The 17,981-nt window shown below is 51.7% G+C and overlaps 1 protein-coding gene across 4 annotated transcripts in view; it reads right to left on the reverse strand.

Annotated features, from left to right (window-relative positions):
• COLQ (collagen like tail subunit of asymmetric acetylcholinesterase) overlaps positions 1 to 17,981 on the reverse strand; it is a 66,035-nt gene that overhangs the window by 16,949 nt on the left and 31,105 nt on the right. For 2 of the 4 annotated variants that reach the window (XM_061425021.1, XM_061425006.1), the window contains exons 2-11: positions 17,406 to 17,518; positions 16,244 to 16,345; positions 11,888 to 11,932; positions 11,537 to 11,563; positions 9,730 to 9,801; positions 7,899 to 7,961; positions 7,384 to 7,410; positions 6,434 to 6,478; positions 5,741 to 5,776; positions 2,528 to 2,608 (exon numbers count right to left, since the gene is read on the reverse strand). In XM_061425021.1, coding sequence (XP_061281005.1) covers positions 2,528 to 2,608; positions 5,741 to 5,776; positions 6,434 to 6,478; positions 7,384 to 7,410; positions 7,899 to 7,961; positions 9,730 to 9,801; positions 11,537 to 11,563; positions 11,888 to 11,932; positions 16,244 to 16,345; positions 17,406 to 17,518 — 611 coding nt within the window. Of the gene's footprint in view, positions 1 to 2,527; positions 2,609 to 5,740; positions 5,777 to 6,433; positions 6,479 to 7,383; positions 7,411 to 7,898; positions 7,962 to 9,729; positions 9,802 to 11,536; positions 11,564 to 11,887; positions 11,933 to 16,243; positions 16,346 to 17,405; positions 17,522 to 17,981 lie in introns of all 4 variants that reach the window. The other 2 variants (XM_061425013.1, XM_061424996.1) reach the window with 1 other exon arrangement.

A 17,981-nucleotide genomic window follows, 5' to 3' on the forward strand; every position in this document is an offset into this window, starting at 1 on the left:
GCACAAAGTCTGGGGATTCCCATCCAGGAGGCCGCTGTGTCCCTGGGACGGAAGACGTGTATGATACGCTCGTGTGGTTTTCCTGGGCCTGCCCAAGGTCAGCTTGGAAGCAGGAGGCTGAGGGGAAGGTGCCGCATGGGCAGACTGGTCTCAGGTCTCCAGCTTCTGTCCCTGCTGGGGAGCTGGCTTGGCTGAGGGGTCCCGGGTGGTCATGCCGCTGCCCTGGCCCCTGGTTTCTGGGTGACTACATGCAAGGGAGTTGGGTTGGTGGGCTCTTCAGTCCTTCTGGATCTGAATTTCGTACTCCTGGAGCCGCTTCTGGATTTCTGATTCAGGGATCTGGGTTGTTTAACTTCCAGAGACTCAGCACCACAGCTCAACAAACACCCTGTGTATAAGACTCTATTAGGCAAATGATTCATGACAAAAAGAAACCATCACATCCATCCCCCAAGGCTGACCAGGCAGGCTGGGGTTGAAGCAGCACTCAGGTATCTATAAAGTCTTGAAGGAAGATGAGTCCATATTCCTAACTGAGCTCCCAGACGTGGTTCTGGTGTCGTCTTTAAGATGGCTCCAACAGAATCATTCTCAACAGGGTCAAGAAATAGACTTCTTGGCTTCCGCCCTGACCAGGACCAGACAAACACTGTCCAAGGAAAGATGCAGATGACGGAAGCCAAGCGGCTTCTCGGATCCCAAGCATAGCACGTTCTGGATGGAACACGGCCATAGGGGAGAAAATGCTTCATTTTTAAAAAGGATTTTTCCCTTGTCTTTCTTTTTCTGAGCCTAGTTTTTAGGAAACTGTTATCTGTGGACTCGTGGCAAAGCCACAGCCATGCTACCCATGGTAAAGCTTTAGAAATTGAACTGGAGCCTTGTGACTTCAGGAGTCACCATGGCTGGGCTTCCCTGGTGGCTCAGTGGTACCCGGGGGGCACAAGTTTGATGTCTGGTCCAGGAAGATCCCCTATGCCGCCAGACAAGCAAGCCCATGTGCCACAGCTTCTGAGCCCATGCACCGAAACCACTGAAGCCTGCGCGTCTAAAGCTCTGCAACAGGAGAAACTGCTGCCACGAGAAGCCCGCACACACCTTAACAGACAGTGTCCCTGGCTCCCCACAGCTGGAGAGAGCCTGCACACAGCAACAAAGACCCAGCACAACCAAAACAAGGAAAAGTCATCGTGGAAGCTGATTCATCAGGTCGGAGTCTATGTCATTCCTAGGTCCCTTTGAAAAGACCAGATCTGGCTTCTTAGTGTTACTGTGGCTCTGAGTTCTGGCGCACGTGAGACTCACGTGGAGCTTTAGAAGCAACAATCCACCCTGAAGCCTCAGCTGTGTATCAGAGCCTTTGGGAGGCAAGGGCTTGGTGGGGAGGAGGAGAGACACGTGGAGCACCACCTCTGCACCCGGGGGAGGGCATCTGTATTGAATCAGCCCCCAGGCGGTTCCGATGTAAGCTAGAGTCTGGTGGAACACCACCACTGCACCCGGGGGAGGGCATCCGCATTGAATCAGCCCCCAGGCAGTTCCGACGTAAGCTAGAGTCTGAGAACTGTGGATCTAGCCTAAGGAAAGAATGGGAACGTGCCCACACGTGTTCACTCCTCAGCATTATCTATAATCCGGTTAGGCTTCTCTTGTCCGAGCAGTCTTCTGGTCCCTCATTTACTAAAATCTGATGCAGAGATTTTAAAAGAAATGTTTTAAAATACTTAATGAATGAAGTAACAAGTGAAAATGCATATGTTGTGATTTTTAACTAAAAGTTAGGATAAATAGAAATGTATATTGGTCATGAACAAATGGCTAGAGATTCCGCAGGAAGGAAGACTACCAGCATGGTAACAGAGTTATGCTGGGACGTTAGGTGCTTAGATGATCTCCTTCCTAGTTTTCTGAACTTTCCATTCTCCACGATGCTCATATATTACATGTATAGTGGGAAAGGAGGCAAAAAGCCAACAGAGTGGAACTGAAAGAGTAAGGGATACGCGTCTCATTCAAAGGGGTGAGGTTCTCTGAGGCCCTGGGGACGGCTCACCATCACATGGTTTTGACCCAAGAGCCTGCGGACCAGGGGAAGGAAGACTTTCCCTAAGCCCTGAATGGTGCCGATAAAGAGGGTCATTTACAAATGGGGGTCCTGAGGGAGGAGAAAACGCCCTGCTGTTGAGACCTAGAAGAGCCTTGAACAGCCCGGAAATATCTGGGCTGGTCCAGAAGTCCATCTGTGTCTGGGACACTGAGGCAAAAAGCAGATTTTTGTGGGGTCAGTGGTCTTGGTGGAGACAGACCTGTTCTTGTGAACTGAAGACCCACTCTTAGCTTCAGCATTGGACACAGCTAATTTTGAGCATTCTACCCATCCCCCTCAAACTCAGCTCACCTAGGAAGCCCAGGTGCTCTGCCCCCCAGCCCAGAGGATGCTGGAGACCAGACTGTGTGGCCAGAAGGTCCCTGACCCATTCTGCCCCCCACCCCCCACCCCAGATCCGGTTAGCCCTGGGATCCATACCTGCTTGCCTCGTTTCCCTGGTCTGCCTGTGGGCCCCCGGTGGCCGGCGAGCCCAGGCTCGCCCTTCGGCCCCATTTCTCCCTGGAAAGAAGAAAGAGAAGCAAGAGAGGGGTGGGGCTCGAGGCTCTGGCAGAGCTCCAGGTCTATCTGCCCCCTGCATGGGCCATCTCCTCCGTCACTCTATTCTAGGCAGGCTGCTTCAGGAGGTTGGGGGAGCTATAGGGTCGTGTGAGAGGGAAAGAGGTTCTTCACGCAAGAGGAGGGCAAGGAGCAGGTTACCCCGGGTGGGGTTATCATCTGAGAGACGCGGAGGCTGGGCAGCACACGGTTTGGTTCCCAAGTCCCCAGCCCAAGCGGCCAGGGTGGGAGGTACCTGCATTTGAGTCCCCTGTGTCTGTGCCTGGGACACTGTTGGGGGAAATGCTCTCTTTCTTAGTTGAAATTTTATGTTGTGTTTTTAGCATAAATTCAAATCTCTGGGGTTTTTGAATAATTGGACACAGTTTTGACAGCTGTCATCTTTGGGAAGCTTCTGCCGTGTTAGCTGCATCCCTCTGCTGTGTGTGCTTAGTCGCTCAGTTGTGTCCGACTCTTTGTGACCACATGGCCTATGGCCCACCAGGCTCCTCTCTACATGAGATTCTCCAGGCAGGAATACTGGAATGAGTAGCCCCTAACCCTAACCTTCACTCCCACTCCAATACTTTGGCCACCTGATGCTAAGAACTGACTCATTGAAAAAGACCCTGATGCTGGGAAAGATTGAAGGTGAGAGGAGAAGGGGATGACAGAGGATGAGATGGTTGGATGGCATCACCAACTCAATGGACACAGGTTTGGGTAAACTCTGGTAGTTGGTGATGGACAGGGAGGCCTGGTGTGCTGCAGTCCATGTGGTCACAGAGTTGGACACGACTGAGAGACTGAACTGAACTGAGCCACTGCCTTTTCCAACATACATTCCTATTCTTCAGCAAAAAACTGGTTGCCATTCCATCTTACTTCCATTTGATTCAGGGAGAAACACTTTGTGGGACAGATGTTCCAGACATGTGTTCAAATTCTTAATACAATTATTATAAATGTCATGGAAAGCAACATAAGCCATGCGTGTGTGCTAAGTCACGTCAGTCATGCCCAACTCTGTGTGACCCCATGGACTGTAGCCCGCCTGGCTCCTCTGTCCATGGTTCTCCAGGCAAAAATAGTGGAGTGGGTAGCTGTTCCTTTCTCCTGAATGTAAGCCATATTCCCAACTAAAAAGCAAATGCACCAACTGCAGAATTCGAGAGTTTAAGGTCAGCCTTTTGTAAAACTGGTCTCTGCATCTCAGGCCATCCCCTCCTTCCCTGTGTTCTTCCAGGAATCCAGGCCCACCTGTGGCTTCTTTGGCTCATGAACCCACAGGGCAGCCTTCTTACCCCCAGGAACCCCTGCACACCCCAGAAGGCATCACACAAACTAAGTTTCACACCAGCAGCCATGAAAATTTCTGCTAGGCAGCAGCCAGTGCCTGTGAAGAGCTTCCCTAACCACTTAGATAACAATAAACACCCAGACAACTTCTCCCAGGGACGCCAGAGGAGGTACAACACAATGGAAAATTCCAGGGAACACCAATTCACAGTGAGGATCAAGCATAGAGCTCTGAAATTACCTGCCGGTTCAGCCAGTGTAATGAATTTGTCAAGCTACCAACATCCTGCCTCACCGAGAACTGTCCTTAAACCTACGGTTTCTTTCCCATCCGTCATGCTCTTCAGCCTGCTTGGATAGGGTGGATTCTCTGCGACTATGGAGATGTTTGCACAATTTTCCTTGGCTGTTTAGAGGAGGCTGAGAGATGCCATGCTTGTCTGGGATAAAACAGTAGCATAAACAGCATAATTTTTTGGAAAAGATCGTCTGAGGGAAGTGTGGTCCTTCTCCTCACCAGTTGGAAGCAGCCAGTAATATCTTGATCTAATTTCTCTCTGAAGACCTAATTATGGTCATCACATTACCTCTGTCTTAAACAGGCTGCACGGGAGGGAGGGAGAACTCTCTATGGAAAGTCTAGCAAATGGAACAGAGCAGAGAAGCTGTCATATTTAATTTTACAGGAGTGTATTGCTCTCTGATACACAGAATGAAAACCTAGACTAAGTATTTTAAAATAAAATTGTTTTTCTCTGTAACATTCCCTTTCATTTGCTTATATAATTAATCTCTTTTCAACCCAACACTCCATGTAGGTAGCAGAAACAGAGCTTTTGACAGCTCTGGGCAGTGATAAATGATAATAATTTCAGATGACTGAAATTATTTAAATATAATCTACCAATGGGAGAAAGATATAACTTGTTCTTTCAAGCATGGAAAATAAAATTTTAAGGTGAACTTGGAAACAATTTAGAATTCTAAGAAAGCATCCCACTTGCCTGTTGGAAGAATATCATGCCCTGAGGCTTAGACAAAAATAAGTGTCCAATGTTAATGCCTCAACAACACGAGGACCCACCACTGCAATGGTGGTTGTCCTAAGTGGTCGTTTATTGTCTGACATCCCCTCACCTTCACCCCTGAGTTCTTTTCCCCAGACCCTAACCTTAAATATAAGTTAAAAAAATCTGTCAGTCAGTTGCCATTTTCACAGTTTTTAGTATATCCGACACCACTCTGTTATTCAGTGAATACTTTTTAAGTCAACCAAATAAACTCCTTTTTATTAAGCCTCATCCTAGCAAGATATCCATGAAATCCTACTAAGTGCTTAAATAAATATTACATTTAACTGTCAAATAAAAAACATTTTCGCTGTCTCCTGCTAAAACAACTCTGCGTTCCTCTGGCAGGGCCTGTACCCTTCTGAAGGAGTGCGGAGCTGGGTGCCTCAGAAGTGGCCTTGAACCCTCATCAGGGCCACTGGCCGCTGCAGCTCCGGTCTGAGTCCCGGGGCCCAAAGCTTTCTGCTTTTGAATTGTCTGATAGCCCCCTGACAGACAGGAGACACAGAGAAGCCATCTCTCTTCTCAGGTGGGGTGTCCCTTCCTCCTCTGAGTCGGAGGGAGGTCTCACCAATACGTTTGGCAACTTGCTCCCCTTTCAAACATGAACCTTCCACAAAGAAACCCACTTATCGGGCCTGATGGATGAAAGGCAGACCTCTTTTTGCTGTGCTTGGAGGATCTAACTTGTAACTGAAGGCTATTTTTACTGCTTCTGAGTACTTACTTTCTGCCCCAACATTCCAGGAAATCCTGGGAAACCCTGTGAAGAGAAAAACAAACATAATGACTGCTTCTGAAATAATGCTTGAAAAGGCTGAGGAAGAACTTGGTCAGCCATTTTCAAGATAAGGCCCCAGCAGTCAGCCAGCCAACCAGTTAGTCATCCAGCTAGTCAGTCATCCAATCAATCAGTCATTCAGTCAGCCAGCCAGCCAGTCAGCCATTCAATCAATCAGACAGGAATTCATTCATTCAGCCAGTCAGCTAGCCAGTCATCCAGTCTGCCATTCCTTCATTCTATCAGCCAGTCTGCCATTCATTCACTCAGCCAGTCAGCCAGTCAAGTCAGTCAGCCAGTCAATCATTCAGTCAGTAAGCAGCCAGTCAGTCAGCCAGCCAGTCAGTCATTCAGTCAGTCAGCAGCCAGGCAGTCAGCCAGCAGCCAGGCAGGCAGTCAGTCATTCAGTCAGTTAGCTGCCAGTCAGCCATCCAGTCAGTCAACAGCCAGGCAGTCAGCCAGTCAGTCAATCATTCAGTCAGTAAGCAGCCAGGCAGTCAGTCATTCAGCCAGGCAGTCAGCCAGCCAGTCATTCAGTCAGTCAGCAGCCAGCCAGTCAGTCAGTCAGCCCACAAGATGGGGATTGGTAGGGGATGCCCCTTCTGTGGTAGTTTGTCATTTCTATGAAATGCCCATTACCTTTTCTCCTTTGGGACCCAAGTCACCCCTTTCACCTCTGGATCCCTAAGGGGAAACCATAGGAGAGAGTCAATGAGTTGACTCCTAGGAGAAAAATTGGAGCATTTCTAACTGAAAACGCCATAGGTCAGCACCCTCACTTTCCTTAGAAGACTCGGTATGCCCAGGGAAGGCTTTCTTTATGAGATACCTCCTATTTGGATCCCCCAAACCGCTTACAGGAGAAGGCAATGGCACCTCACTCCAGGACTCTTGCCTGGAAAATCCCATGGATGGAGGAGCCTGGTGGGCTGTAGTCCATGGGGTCGCTAAGAGTCGGACACGACTGAGCGACTTCACTTTCACTTTTCACTTTCATGCATTGGAGAAGGAAATGGCAACCCACTCCAGTGTTCTTGCCTGGAGAATCCCAGGGATGGGGGAGCCTGGTGGGCTGCCGTCTATGGGGTTGCACAGAGTTGGACACGACTGAAGCGACTTAGCAGCAGCAGCAGCAGCAAACCGCTTACATCAATAAAGGACACTCCACAGAAAATTCTGGGACCTAGACTTTCTCCTATATTCTAGGAAATTTGTCCTCAGGGTGTGGCTGGATTTTTTACTCCATTTCTGACAGACAACGAGGCTGTGTGGTAGAAGCGTGGCCTAAGTCACACATCTACCATCTTCGCCCAGCCCCCCCTGCCAGGTGTGTTCACGCAGCAGCTGGCACAACCTCCAGCCCTTACCTGCTTCACGTGAGGGGCTTCCACTTCCACTGGGAGAGCCTCCCTAACCCGCCTGTCCTGGCTCGGAGGCCCTCACTTCTGTCTCGCAGCCCACTGACAAAGGACAGGTAACATCGAGAGGTGGCAGCTGCAGCCACTGACTAAAGAGACCCCTGGGCCCATGCTCTGTGCATCACTGACCCCAGACTCGGCTCCGGGGAGCCGTGAGAGACAAGCACGAACCTTTTCCCCTCTGGATCCAGGGTAGCCCTAAAAGAAAGCAAAAGGCACATTTACAGTCAGCCCTGTAGGACCTCCGGGTCTGGTGTAAGAGTGGAAGGAACCCCTGGATGGGGTGGTGGGATATGTCTCCACACTGGGGGTCAGGGGACGGTTGCAGCAGTGAGTATAAAGATGTCCCTGAGAGTTGTGTTTACACCAGGCCTAAAAAGAGCATTGCTTTCCTTAACCCCCACCCCCAAAGGCCAATACAAAAGGCTTCCATCTGCTTTGTTGCCCAGAGGCTTGACCCTCATTGTCCAAGAGAACAGCAGGAACGGCCTCCCTCTGCCCCGTGTCCCAGGGCATACCTCCCCGAGGGCTAGTAAAGATAAGCACAGCCTGACACCAGCCTCTCCAACATCTGTGATAATCCCCAGCCCATGACAGCAGTCACCCAGTCCCCACTTTATAGACACCAGCTGCTCCAGAGCCTTAATCAGAAGACCCGGAACCATCTATCTGACCAACACACTGACCTTGGAGCCCATTGGTCCTCTTGACCCTGGCAAGCCCATCAGACCCAGGTCACCTTTTTCACCCTGTGGGAATCACAAGAAGGGGGGAAAAAAGACCTCCAGTGACATTTCCTAGAGAAGCTGAACCAGGAGAGGCACGGGCAAGATCAGGATGGAGCTGGGGACATCGAGGCTGGCCTGAGAACCTGAGGACCCCAGTGCTCCCTTGTTTACTCCCAGGGATCCAAGGCTACAGACTCAAGGCTTCATTCTGGTATTTGTCATGAAATGTAGAGAGAAATTGTCCAAGGTAGAGCAGCTCTCCAAACCAAATGCTCACTCACGTGTTATAAATGAACTGACATTTGATCTTCTCCCAGAGAGGGTTGGGAAAGGGTGGGGAAGAGAGCATGCAGGCACTTGGGTACTCAAAGGACAAGGTTAATGTGCTCCAAAAAGCTACATCTGCTCTGCTGTTTGCATAGGGAGGGCCTTGCACATGTTTCCACATACTCTTACCCTAGGTTTGCGGCCAAGCAGAGTCACCATTAACCTCTGAGTGGAAGCCGGGGACTAGGACTCATGGATGGGATCTGTTACCCTTCAGAATGGTTTACAGTTGGAACTTTCAGTACTTGCCTTGCTAAAAAACTTTAACCACCACTAAACAATAGAAATATAAGGTGAACCACATACTTAATTTAAAATTTTTTAGAAGTCACCTTAAAAGAAACGGATGAGATTAACTTTAAATTTAAACTTTAAATTTACTCTCTAATTAATCTAATTATTAATCACTATTTAAGAATCCAATTATTTTAAACATGTCATCTATGTAAAAACTATCCATGAGAGTTTTACATTTGATTTTTCACAATAAATATTTGAAATCTGTTGTGTATTTAACATTTAAATCACAGCTCAATTCAGGTGCTAAATTTTCACCTAAAATACTTGATCTGTATTAGATTTCATAAAATTTATAGTTAAAAAAGCAGATTTCAACTCAAGTTGCTCAAAAATACTTAAATGTTTTCAAATAACTGAATTGAGTAAAGATTCTTAAAATCAAACTTAAATTAATTAAAATTTCAGTTCCTCAGTTGCACTTGGCACATTTCAAGGGCTCAATAGTCACATGTGCCTGGTGGCTGCCATATTGGATGGTTCAGCATCATATACAGTGGATTTTTAAGAAAATATCCTCGGAACTTTTCCTAAGACGATTGGTAACAATTTTCTAGTCTCATAATAAATGCAGCCAATGCGTCAGAGCAGATAGTGACATTCCCCTACCCACCCCCGACTTCTGCAGCTCAGTTCTAAGTCATGGCCTCTGCCTGCAATAGTCTACAACCAAAGTGTGTAAAAAGACATGCGTGTGGGTATGTCAGCTTCTCCTCACCTGTTTGAGGAAGGGGATTTCCCCAGCATTTAGCAATCCACCTGGGAATGCAGGGTTTCCGTGGTTCCAGCCCCCAACTCCCTTGCCCTCACCTTCCACCCCCTGCCCAATTAGTATGACAGGCCAACAGCCTTCCAGACACGAGCTCCTTTGGGGTCATCTCCGGGAGCCAAAGAATTATGAACTAACTCTCAGGACAGAGCAGGACAGGGCTTGGGAAGGAGGCAGCAGGCCCTTGCTTCTCCTCCCACAGGAGCAGCTGTGGGACTGACTGCCGTCTCGTGGTCCAGGCAAGGGAGGAAGTGTTTGGGGCCCCCTGGGCGGTCCTTGGGCTCTCTCCTTTCTTCCTGTCCTGAAGAGGTTGAGTTTCGCCAACTGTGCCAGGAGACAAGGGAGCTGCCACCTCCTCCCCTCGAGTTCTGATGCCCTGAGAGCCACCACACTTACCCTGGGGCCTTCAGGGCCGGGCCAGCCGACAGGCCCAGGCATGCCAGGAACTCCTGGGGGGCCGGGTCTGCCCTTCAAAGACAGAGAACAAAAGTTAGGACTATTGGGCTTGTTCCCCTCCCTCTGAAAACAGGTTTGTCTCTGTGGCCCGGTAGGGAGTATGGGCCCAAGCATGGCCCCAGGATGCTCATCCCCACCTCCAAAGACTCATGGCCTGGAAAGCTGGGCCTCTCAGATGGGAGTTAAAGCCCTTGGTATCACATGACATCAACACATGAGATTGTTCCATTTAAGAAATGGAAGGTGGTGGGAAGGGGCTCTAAACGTCTCGGTCCTTTGACCATTATCACCCACCCACACGTCCCCTGCATTCCAATATATTCTCTCCAAGGAGGCAATGTAGAAGGGGAGGATGAGGTTTAGGGGAGCAGCAACAGAGGCTGGGCCTTTTCCCTTGAAGTCTTTCCCCTGCTCAGCGTGCCCACCTCCCAGAGGATGCCTTCCTTGCCATAACAACTCACTCCTTCACATGTGGGTTTGCTGGGGGCTGCCCACCAGTTGATGTACCACCCCTTCCTGAAGCCAACAGCCCAGCCCCCTTACATCAAGATGAAGCAGGACAAATTCTCTGTTGCCATTCCACTCCAGAGCTCCTCTGTGGCTCAGGCTGAAGCTGGATGTCACCTGGTACCACCCTCCTGCCCCCGTTGGGTTTCCTCCCCTGCCTGAGCTGGGTCTCCCCTCCCCTAGGCTCCTCTGGAGAGAGCTGCTTTAATCATTAATTCACTTGCACATGGCATGGACCACCTCTATCTCTGTGTCTAGCAAACCCAAAGGAGGCCAAGGAGCTGTGGAAGAGTGAGCCCTGCAAGACAGTGTGGGGGCAGTGAGTTTGGGTCTGCATTGACCTCTGCACCCACTGGCTAATTTCGGTTAGCCTAGCTGGGGATATGGAAGGCTCATCCCTGACCTGGAGATCACGGTGCTGGCGGGCACACTTGCTCCCGCTCCTGCCTACTTCACCCACGGCAGACATCACTAAACAATCACAGGCCTTGTTCTGAGCACAGAGAGGAGGCCAGAATCCTCCCAGCCCGGTGCTTCAGGCAACCACTAGGCCATGGCTGGAGTGGTCATCTGTGTCCTAAAGGGCTAGGACTTGGTCATACAAAGGTCTGTTTGAAGCTCTTATTGATAGTAAAAGTATTTGAATAAAATAACTGGGGAAATAGTAATTTATATTTAGAACCATGGGCATCTTTTCTTGGTCTTGAACCTTCTTCTGAATCCCCAAGACCGACAATTTCAGTGCCTGCACCCACTGACCGCAGTGGGTAATGGTGGGTCGACTCCTTCCTGATGCCAATGAGAGTCTTGATAACGTGTGTTTGGTTTATTCAGAGTCCCTGCGACCTTAGGTAACTCCTGTTTATTTCAGCTGGGCCCTGAGGCAAAGCCATTCGTTCTTGTCTGACACTTAATTCCAGTTTAATCAAATCGACAGTGAGAGTCATTTGGTGCCGCTGGCTGGGGCTTTGGAGGCTTTCTCTGATGGACGGCAGGATGAGGCTGGGGGGAGACCTGGCCAGGCTTGGCAGCTTCTGAAGTCCGAATGCCACCAGGAGCAGGCTGCAGACCCTGACTGAGAAGCGGGCAGAGGGAGGCGGTTGCTTCCGTCCTCATCAGCATAACTCCTGGGGATCGGGGCTGCGGGGGTGTGCAGCCGGTCCCCACCCCCGAGGGCACACACTCTCACATGCCCAGCACAGCTGCACGTGTAATTCTGACAGGGTAACGTGGACTGTACCTTCCTTCCTGGTCGACCAAGCTCCCCCTGTGGATGGAGAAGACAGGTAAGCAGAGACTGCTTTGGAGGAAAAGTTCTGGAACCTGAGGGCTTGGCAAGGTCTGATGAGCTGGCATGCCCACGCGGCGAGGTGCCCTGGACGCTCACAGCATCCCCGCCACGTCACTGGGCCCCACTGAGACCAACGGGTGGGGTCCCACGCCCGCAGTCACCACGGAGCCCATCGTCACCCTCTAAGGCAGGATTAGTGCATGCTTCGAAATCTCAACCAGAAAATCCTCAGTGGTGTCCCCAGAAACCAGGCCGGCATTACCCAGGGGAGGTGGGGGTGAAGACAGAGGTGCTTCATACCTTCTCTCCCTTTGGTCCAGTCTTGCCAGGAAGCCCGGGGGGGCCCTACACGATCAAGATAAGAAAAGAACAAAGCCCGCATCAGCCAGAGGCAGGATGGGTGTGGGGGGCCCTGGGTGCCCTGGCCCCTCAGTAGGCGGTTCTCGCCGCAGACTCAGGGGTCCCCGCACGGCAGGAAGGATCCTGCGCCCCATCCAGGCCAGGCCCATCCCTCTCCCTGGGACCCCTCTACTTGCTTTCTCTGGGCTGTTTTCAGCATCACTGTTACTACGGTGCTCACATACCTGCTTTCTGTGACTTTCCTTTTCTCTCTGGAATTCTCGGATGGCCCAAACATCCTGAGTGCTTGGCGAAGGCAACTCAAGAGACTTAAAAAGGGCTATTTGCTGAACACAAGATGCTTCGCCACCTCTCACCTCTTTTCCGCTGCTCTTACCAAGTTTCCCTGCGGCCCTGACCAGACAAAAGTCAGGCTTTGCCTGCAGGAGTAGCTAACATAGAAATTCCCATGGTGGATCTCTGGGTACCAGGAAGAGCAAAAGCCTTCTGTTTTAAGATGCTAAGAGTGTGGGCAGGTGAAGAGTGCATTTTTGTCCCACTGCCCGCCCAGGGAGAGGGGCTGAGTCCAGCTCGGGGAGCCCTGTGCCTTTCGCACTGAAGCTTGGCACACACACGGCAGGATGCAGCTGCCCTCGGTACACGTGCCTACGAAACCCTCAGTTGGCCAGCTATCTGCCAAGCTCCCCAGGACAGCAGAGCGGAAATCCACCAAAACCCCCAGGCCACTTCTTCATCCCCAAGATCTGAAGGAGAGCACGCCTTGTGTGAAGCGTGTCTGAAATAGGATTTCTGTGAAGCTTGTTCAAACGACCCCCTCCAGCCAAGGGATTCTGATCCTCTCTGCACATCAGAAACCCCTGGGGGACCTTTTAAAATTCCCCAGGGACACAGGCATCCCACGGGATTCTAATGGGCAGAAAAGTTGGGGAACCACTGCTTTTGGTTTATTCTCCTTCTGTTTGCGGGGGGGAGGGAGAGTTTCAGTTCCATTCTTTCTTCTTTTCCAAGCCTCAGTAATTTTTCTGTTTTCTTCAAATGGGCTAGAACTATTTATCAGGCCATGATGCTGTCCCTAGCTCAGGGCTTCCCAAACTTTGACATGAGGGTGATTCCCTCTGGGCAGTCTGTTAAGATGCAGGTTCTGATGAGACGGGGTGGGGTGGGGGGAGGGGAGGCTGAGATTCTGTGCTTCCAGCAAGTTCCCAGGTGCTAGCAGTTGTGGGTCTGAGGCTCCCCCTCTGTGTGGGTACAGGGTTGCCCTGTGTTTCTAGAGCACAGAGGTGGCTGTGGGATCCCCGGAGCCAGCCACACAGCCTCCCAGGGACCCACATAGGCTTCCACCAGGTCAGAGAGGCTCCTGTGGGGCTGGAGACCATGGCCTCAGGGCAGCTGGGACCCCCTTCCTGTCCCGTGGATTCTCTGCAGGTGCAGACCGCGGGAACTGAGAAGATGGAAATCCCCCTGGGAGCTGAGCCTTGGGCACCCACTTTGCATCTCTGCAGGCTTCCCAGAGCCTCTGTGGCAGTTCTGGCCAACTGTGGGTCCCAAGTCCTGCTTCCTTCAGTGCATTTAATAAACATTTACGGGGAAGCTCTACTTCCCAGCCAAGGGATTCCAAGCCTTTCTGCACATTACAAGCTCTTGGGGACCTTTTAAAATTCCCCAGAAACACGGGCCAGGACTACACCCCGGGTACTGGTGTGGGTGGGTGCCGGGAACCAGCGTGAGGAACTCCGCCCATGGCAAAGGTCATGAGGAAGGAGGCTCAGCATACGCAAAGGCGGGATTGAGCCTCAGGAGTCTCCCTGGAAATTCTCGAGCATCTACCCCCAAAACCAAAGTCTGCCTACTTTACTGCTTTGTGCTCTCACCTATACCTCTGACTTTATGGGGGGCTGTCCCCCACCACCTCTCTCTCTCTGAAAAAGAGTTAACTTACAGCTCCAGTTAATAAAGTTCCTGGGTGTGACAAGAGTGTTTTAGTTCACAAACTCCTGTGGAAGTTCTCTAGCCTGCCTGAACAGGTTCTTCCGGCCACACGTGATTGTTCACAGCCTCCCAACCATGAGAGGCACGAGATGTTCTAAACTTTCTAAATACAGATTCCTTTGAGCAGTTAGAAGATTATTAGTATAGTATAACGGATTGATTAGAAATTATATTGGTGAAGGGTTTTCATTTATTGGGCCAATGTTTGCTGCTAAGTTTCCATATCCCTTACCTACTGTGTCCCTGGGAGTGTACTGAGTAATATAATTGGTGTATAGGAATGTAAGTAGTAGCTTTAATGTTTGTAACCTTGGACCCTTGAGTTAATTCTTTTCTTGTTATAGCCCACCATACCTTTGCCCTATAGGAATGCAACTTTATCTAATGCTTTCAGAGGGTGGTGCCTGACTTTAGAATAATCACCTTTAGAGAAAAATAAGTTTTCTGAAGAAAGGATCCTAAAATGTTAACAGGCCTCCGGGCCAGAAGATGATGTAAATCACCTAAACTTTTGCATATGATAAGTTTGCAGGAAGAAAGCCTGGCTTACTGCTGACTCTACCCCTTCCCCCATTATCCTCTATGCACAACTTAAGGTATAAAAACTACTTTGGAAAATAAAGTGCGGGCCTTGTTCACCGAAGCTTGGTCTCCCCATGTCGTTTTTTCTCTCACCTTCTGGCCGAATTCCCATCTGGAGTGTGGAGGCTCGTCAAGCCTACTAATTTTGCCTGGGCTTCTAAGATCTGACCGGGGAGGCCTTAGTGTCTCCTCTCCTTTGGGAGAACGGGAGGATGCCTGTGGCCTATGTAGGTGGCGCAAATTCCTTGTCTTGGAATTTTATTGGTTTTCCACGTAAACCAAGTTATTCAGCCTCTTTTCTTCACTGAATTTCTTCGCTGAGCTATCCCTATTTAACCACTCTTTATATCTTTAATTCTATCGTATCCTGATCGCTGAAGCCGTCTCCCCTTCGAATTCCCTGAATCCACGGGGGCAGGACCCCGGCAGGTGGGCACAAGGCAAGGTAGACAATGCCCCTGTTGGCAAGAGCTGGTCTGCAAGGAGCCAGAGGGGAAATGCTTCGGCTTTGCCTCTGATACAGCAATTCTGTCACAACTCCTCAACTCTGCCCTTCAGTGGAAGGAGTCGCCAGAGAACGATCAACTTTAATTACAAAACATGCCGGACTGCACTCCTGGCCATAGCTTGCCAACCTCAGGCACAGAGCTTGTATTTTATGGAGGCGGGGAGACCCAAGAGTCCAGGAACAAGAATAAAACTGTGACGACATGAGAAAACTAAGCAGAGAAGGAAACCTGGCCCCTGGGTGGAGAGCGATGGGGCGGCTACTGTGACGGAGGGTGGAGGGGCATGTCTAGGGGGGGTGGGCGCCTGGGTTCTGAGGGACAGAGGAGTGGGCCACGGGGCAGTCAGAGGGAAGGGCGTTGCAAACAGCCAGAGCCACAGGCAAGGCCCAAAGGCTGCCACAGACTTTGGGTGGATGAGGACCCAGGACATACACGGCGGCTGCACTGAGCGGGCTGGGGCGTCGTGGGAGACAATTTGCAGGAGATACGGGTCCCCACACGGGGCTTTGCTCCCAGGGTGAGGAGTGTGTCTTGGTCTTCCTGTGACAGAAAGCCACAGAGAGGTGACAGAATTCCTCTCTCCTGTCCCCATGCAAGCCCAGACCCCACGTCCTCCTCGACGGACCCACTCCGCCAGGGCAGCCAGAGGGCTCAGGAGTCTGTGAGACAGTCTCTAGAGGGGACCCTTTGTCTGTCTAGAAAATGCTTCCACCAGCATTTGACCTGCTCCTCACTCTGACCTGAGCTCTGGTGGGGAGGGGCGGGCTGGCTGGGGCCCGTGTCTAGGGCTAAAGTGAGTTCAGAGCACCACGTTCCCTGTTGCCCCAGTTTTCTGCCCTGCATACGGCCCCTCGGGGTGGGGTTAACAGTTGCACTTCTCCTGAGCATTTTTCTGATGACAACTATAACAATAACCACTGCCATCTAGGCAGTAGCTCGCCTGGTTACCTCCCACATCTGGTACTGCAGGGGAAGTTATATCCCCATTGTGCAGATGGGCACACTGAGGCTGGGAAGCAGAATCGGCCAGAGAAGAACCATGTGGTTCCTCCAGGACAGGAAAACAACCCCAGGGCACCTGAAGAGGGGAAACTCTTCCCTGGGGGTGGCGGACAGGGTAGGGTCCCTGCCCTGTGATAGGACCTCAGGGGAAGGGCCCAGGGTGCACTGACCTGGGGGCCCGGACCTCAGGGGAAGGGCCTGGGGGGGAACTGACCTGGGGGCCCGGAGGCCCAGATGAGCTGAGCGACCCCTGCGCACACGGGGACTGTGCCGTCTCCAGCTCCAGGACAAGATTCTTCATGTCTGGGGAGAGAAGCTTCAAGGCAAGGTGACACAGGTTCTACGTGTGACCAGGGGCGCAGAAGAAGGGTCAGCCCCGGACACAGGCCTGTTCCACAGCCCAGCCCCGAGGCCGGCCGTACCCTGACTCCCCAGTGGGCGTCTCACAACGGCGACCTCTCACTCCCAGTCTCCTTCCTCTCATCTGCTCTGAGACAAGCCTGGCTTCAATGGATTACAGAGAAAAAGGAACCACTCTGGACGGAGTTAGGAACTCACTCGGGGGCCTTTACCCAGCATCCAGGACAGCACCATCCAATAGAAGTAAAATGAGTCACTAATGTGACACTAATGTGTCGTCTTAAATGTCCTGGTAACCACATAAAAAGGGTAAAAGGGAATAAGTGAAATTAATTTTGATGAGGGTTTTATCTTACCCAGTATATCCCCAATATTATTTCAATGTAAAAAAAATACTGAGATATTTTGTGTCATTATAAAGGCATTCAGTGTGTGTTTTATACTCTACACATCTCAGTTGGAACAGGCCACATGGGGCCAGAGGCTAGTGTATTGGACAGTATGGGTCTAAGAGGCTCTGGAAAGATCCGAGCATCTAGAGCCCCTGGAATGCCTTCCAGCTCAGCTTCCCCCATCCTGCTCTTTCCCTGCCTTCCCCTCCCTTTCCCCACCTTCCCCTCTCTTTCCGCAGTCCCATTCCCCCTCTCAGGACTGTTTTTTGTGTCACCTTGTGGATAACGGTGGATAAGAAGGAAATTTCACATGCACTTAGGGAGAAGACAAAACAAGAGGGGGAAACTCCACGTCTGAGCCGCTGACAGGAGCCCAGAAAGTTATCAGTTCACCTCAGTGTCTCTGAGCGGACAGGACCCTTGCCCGCTGTCTGCCTGCTGGCCAGCTGAACCGCCCAGCCCAGCTCCCGGTGAGGAGGCGTCTCCCTCCCTCTTGCTTGAGGTCTGTTAGGGGGTGCAGAGAGCCGGCCCCTGAGGACAGCCCCGGGAGGAGCCCCCGCCCGAAGGAGGGGGCATGGCTGGGCGGAGGAGCGGCCCAGGACCCCGACAGTCAGCGGTACTCACCGGGCCCCGGGCCCCTCGGAAGAAGGGCGGCGGGAACAGCGGGGGTGGCGGGGGCGTCAGCAGGCAGCATGCTCGGGGGCTGCCGCGCCTCTTCTGATCCAGGCCGGGCAGGGCTGCTGGGAGGAAACCCCCGCTCATTAGTGTGGGGGCTGCGTCAGGGCCTCTGGGTGCCCACTGTGCCCGGGGAGAGGGGGTCGTGTGCCACCCTGGACGGCCACTCTCACTTGCAGCCTGCTGGGCGGGAGCACCACCCCTGCCTATCCCTGCCCGGGCCCTCCCCGCTTCGCCTGGTAAGCGAGTGGGCACTGCAGCCGCTGGGACCACCGGGAGGCCAGGCTCCTTCTCCAGAGGCTGACAGTCACTTTGTAGACGGGACAGAGAACAGACGGTTCAAACGGACCCGCCAGGGGCCCCTTCTCTCAGCTGGGGAGAAGGCAGGCTCTGCTCACACCCTTGACACATGCCTGCAAGGAACCGTTTTGTGGGGGAGGCAGTGACCCCGGGCCAAGATGTCAAGCATCCGTTTGACTCCAGACTTTACACAGACATTTGGGTCACCCGAGCTCACAGGAGAGC

This window comes from Bos javanicus, chromosome 1 (assembly GCF_032452875.1).
Source record: "Bos javanicus breed banteng chromosome 1, ARS-OSU_banteng_1.0, whole genome shotgun sequence".
NCBI classification, from domain to species: Eukaryota; Metazoa; Chordata; class Mammalia; order Artiodactyla; family Bovidae; genus Bos; species Bos javanicus.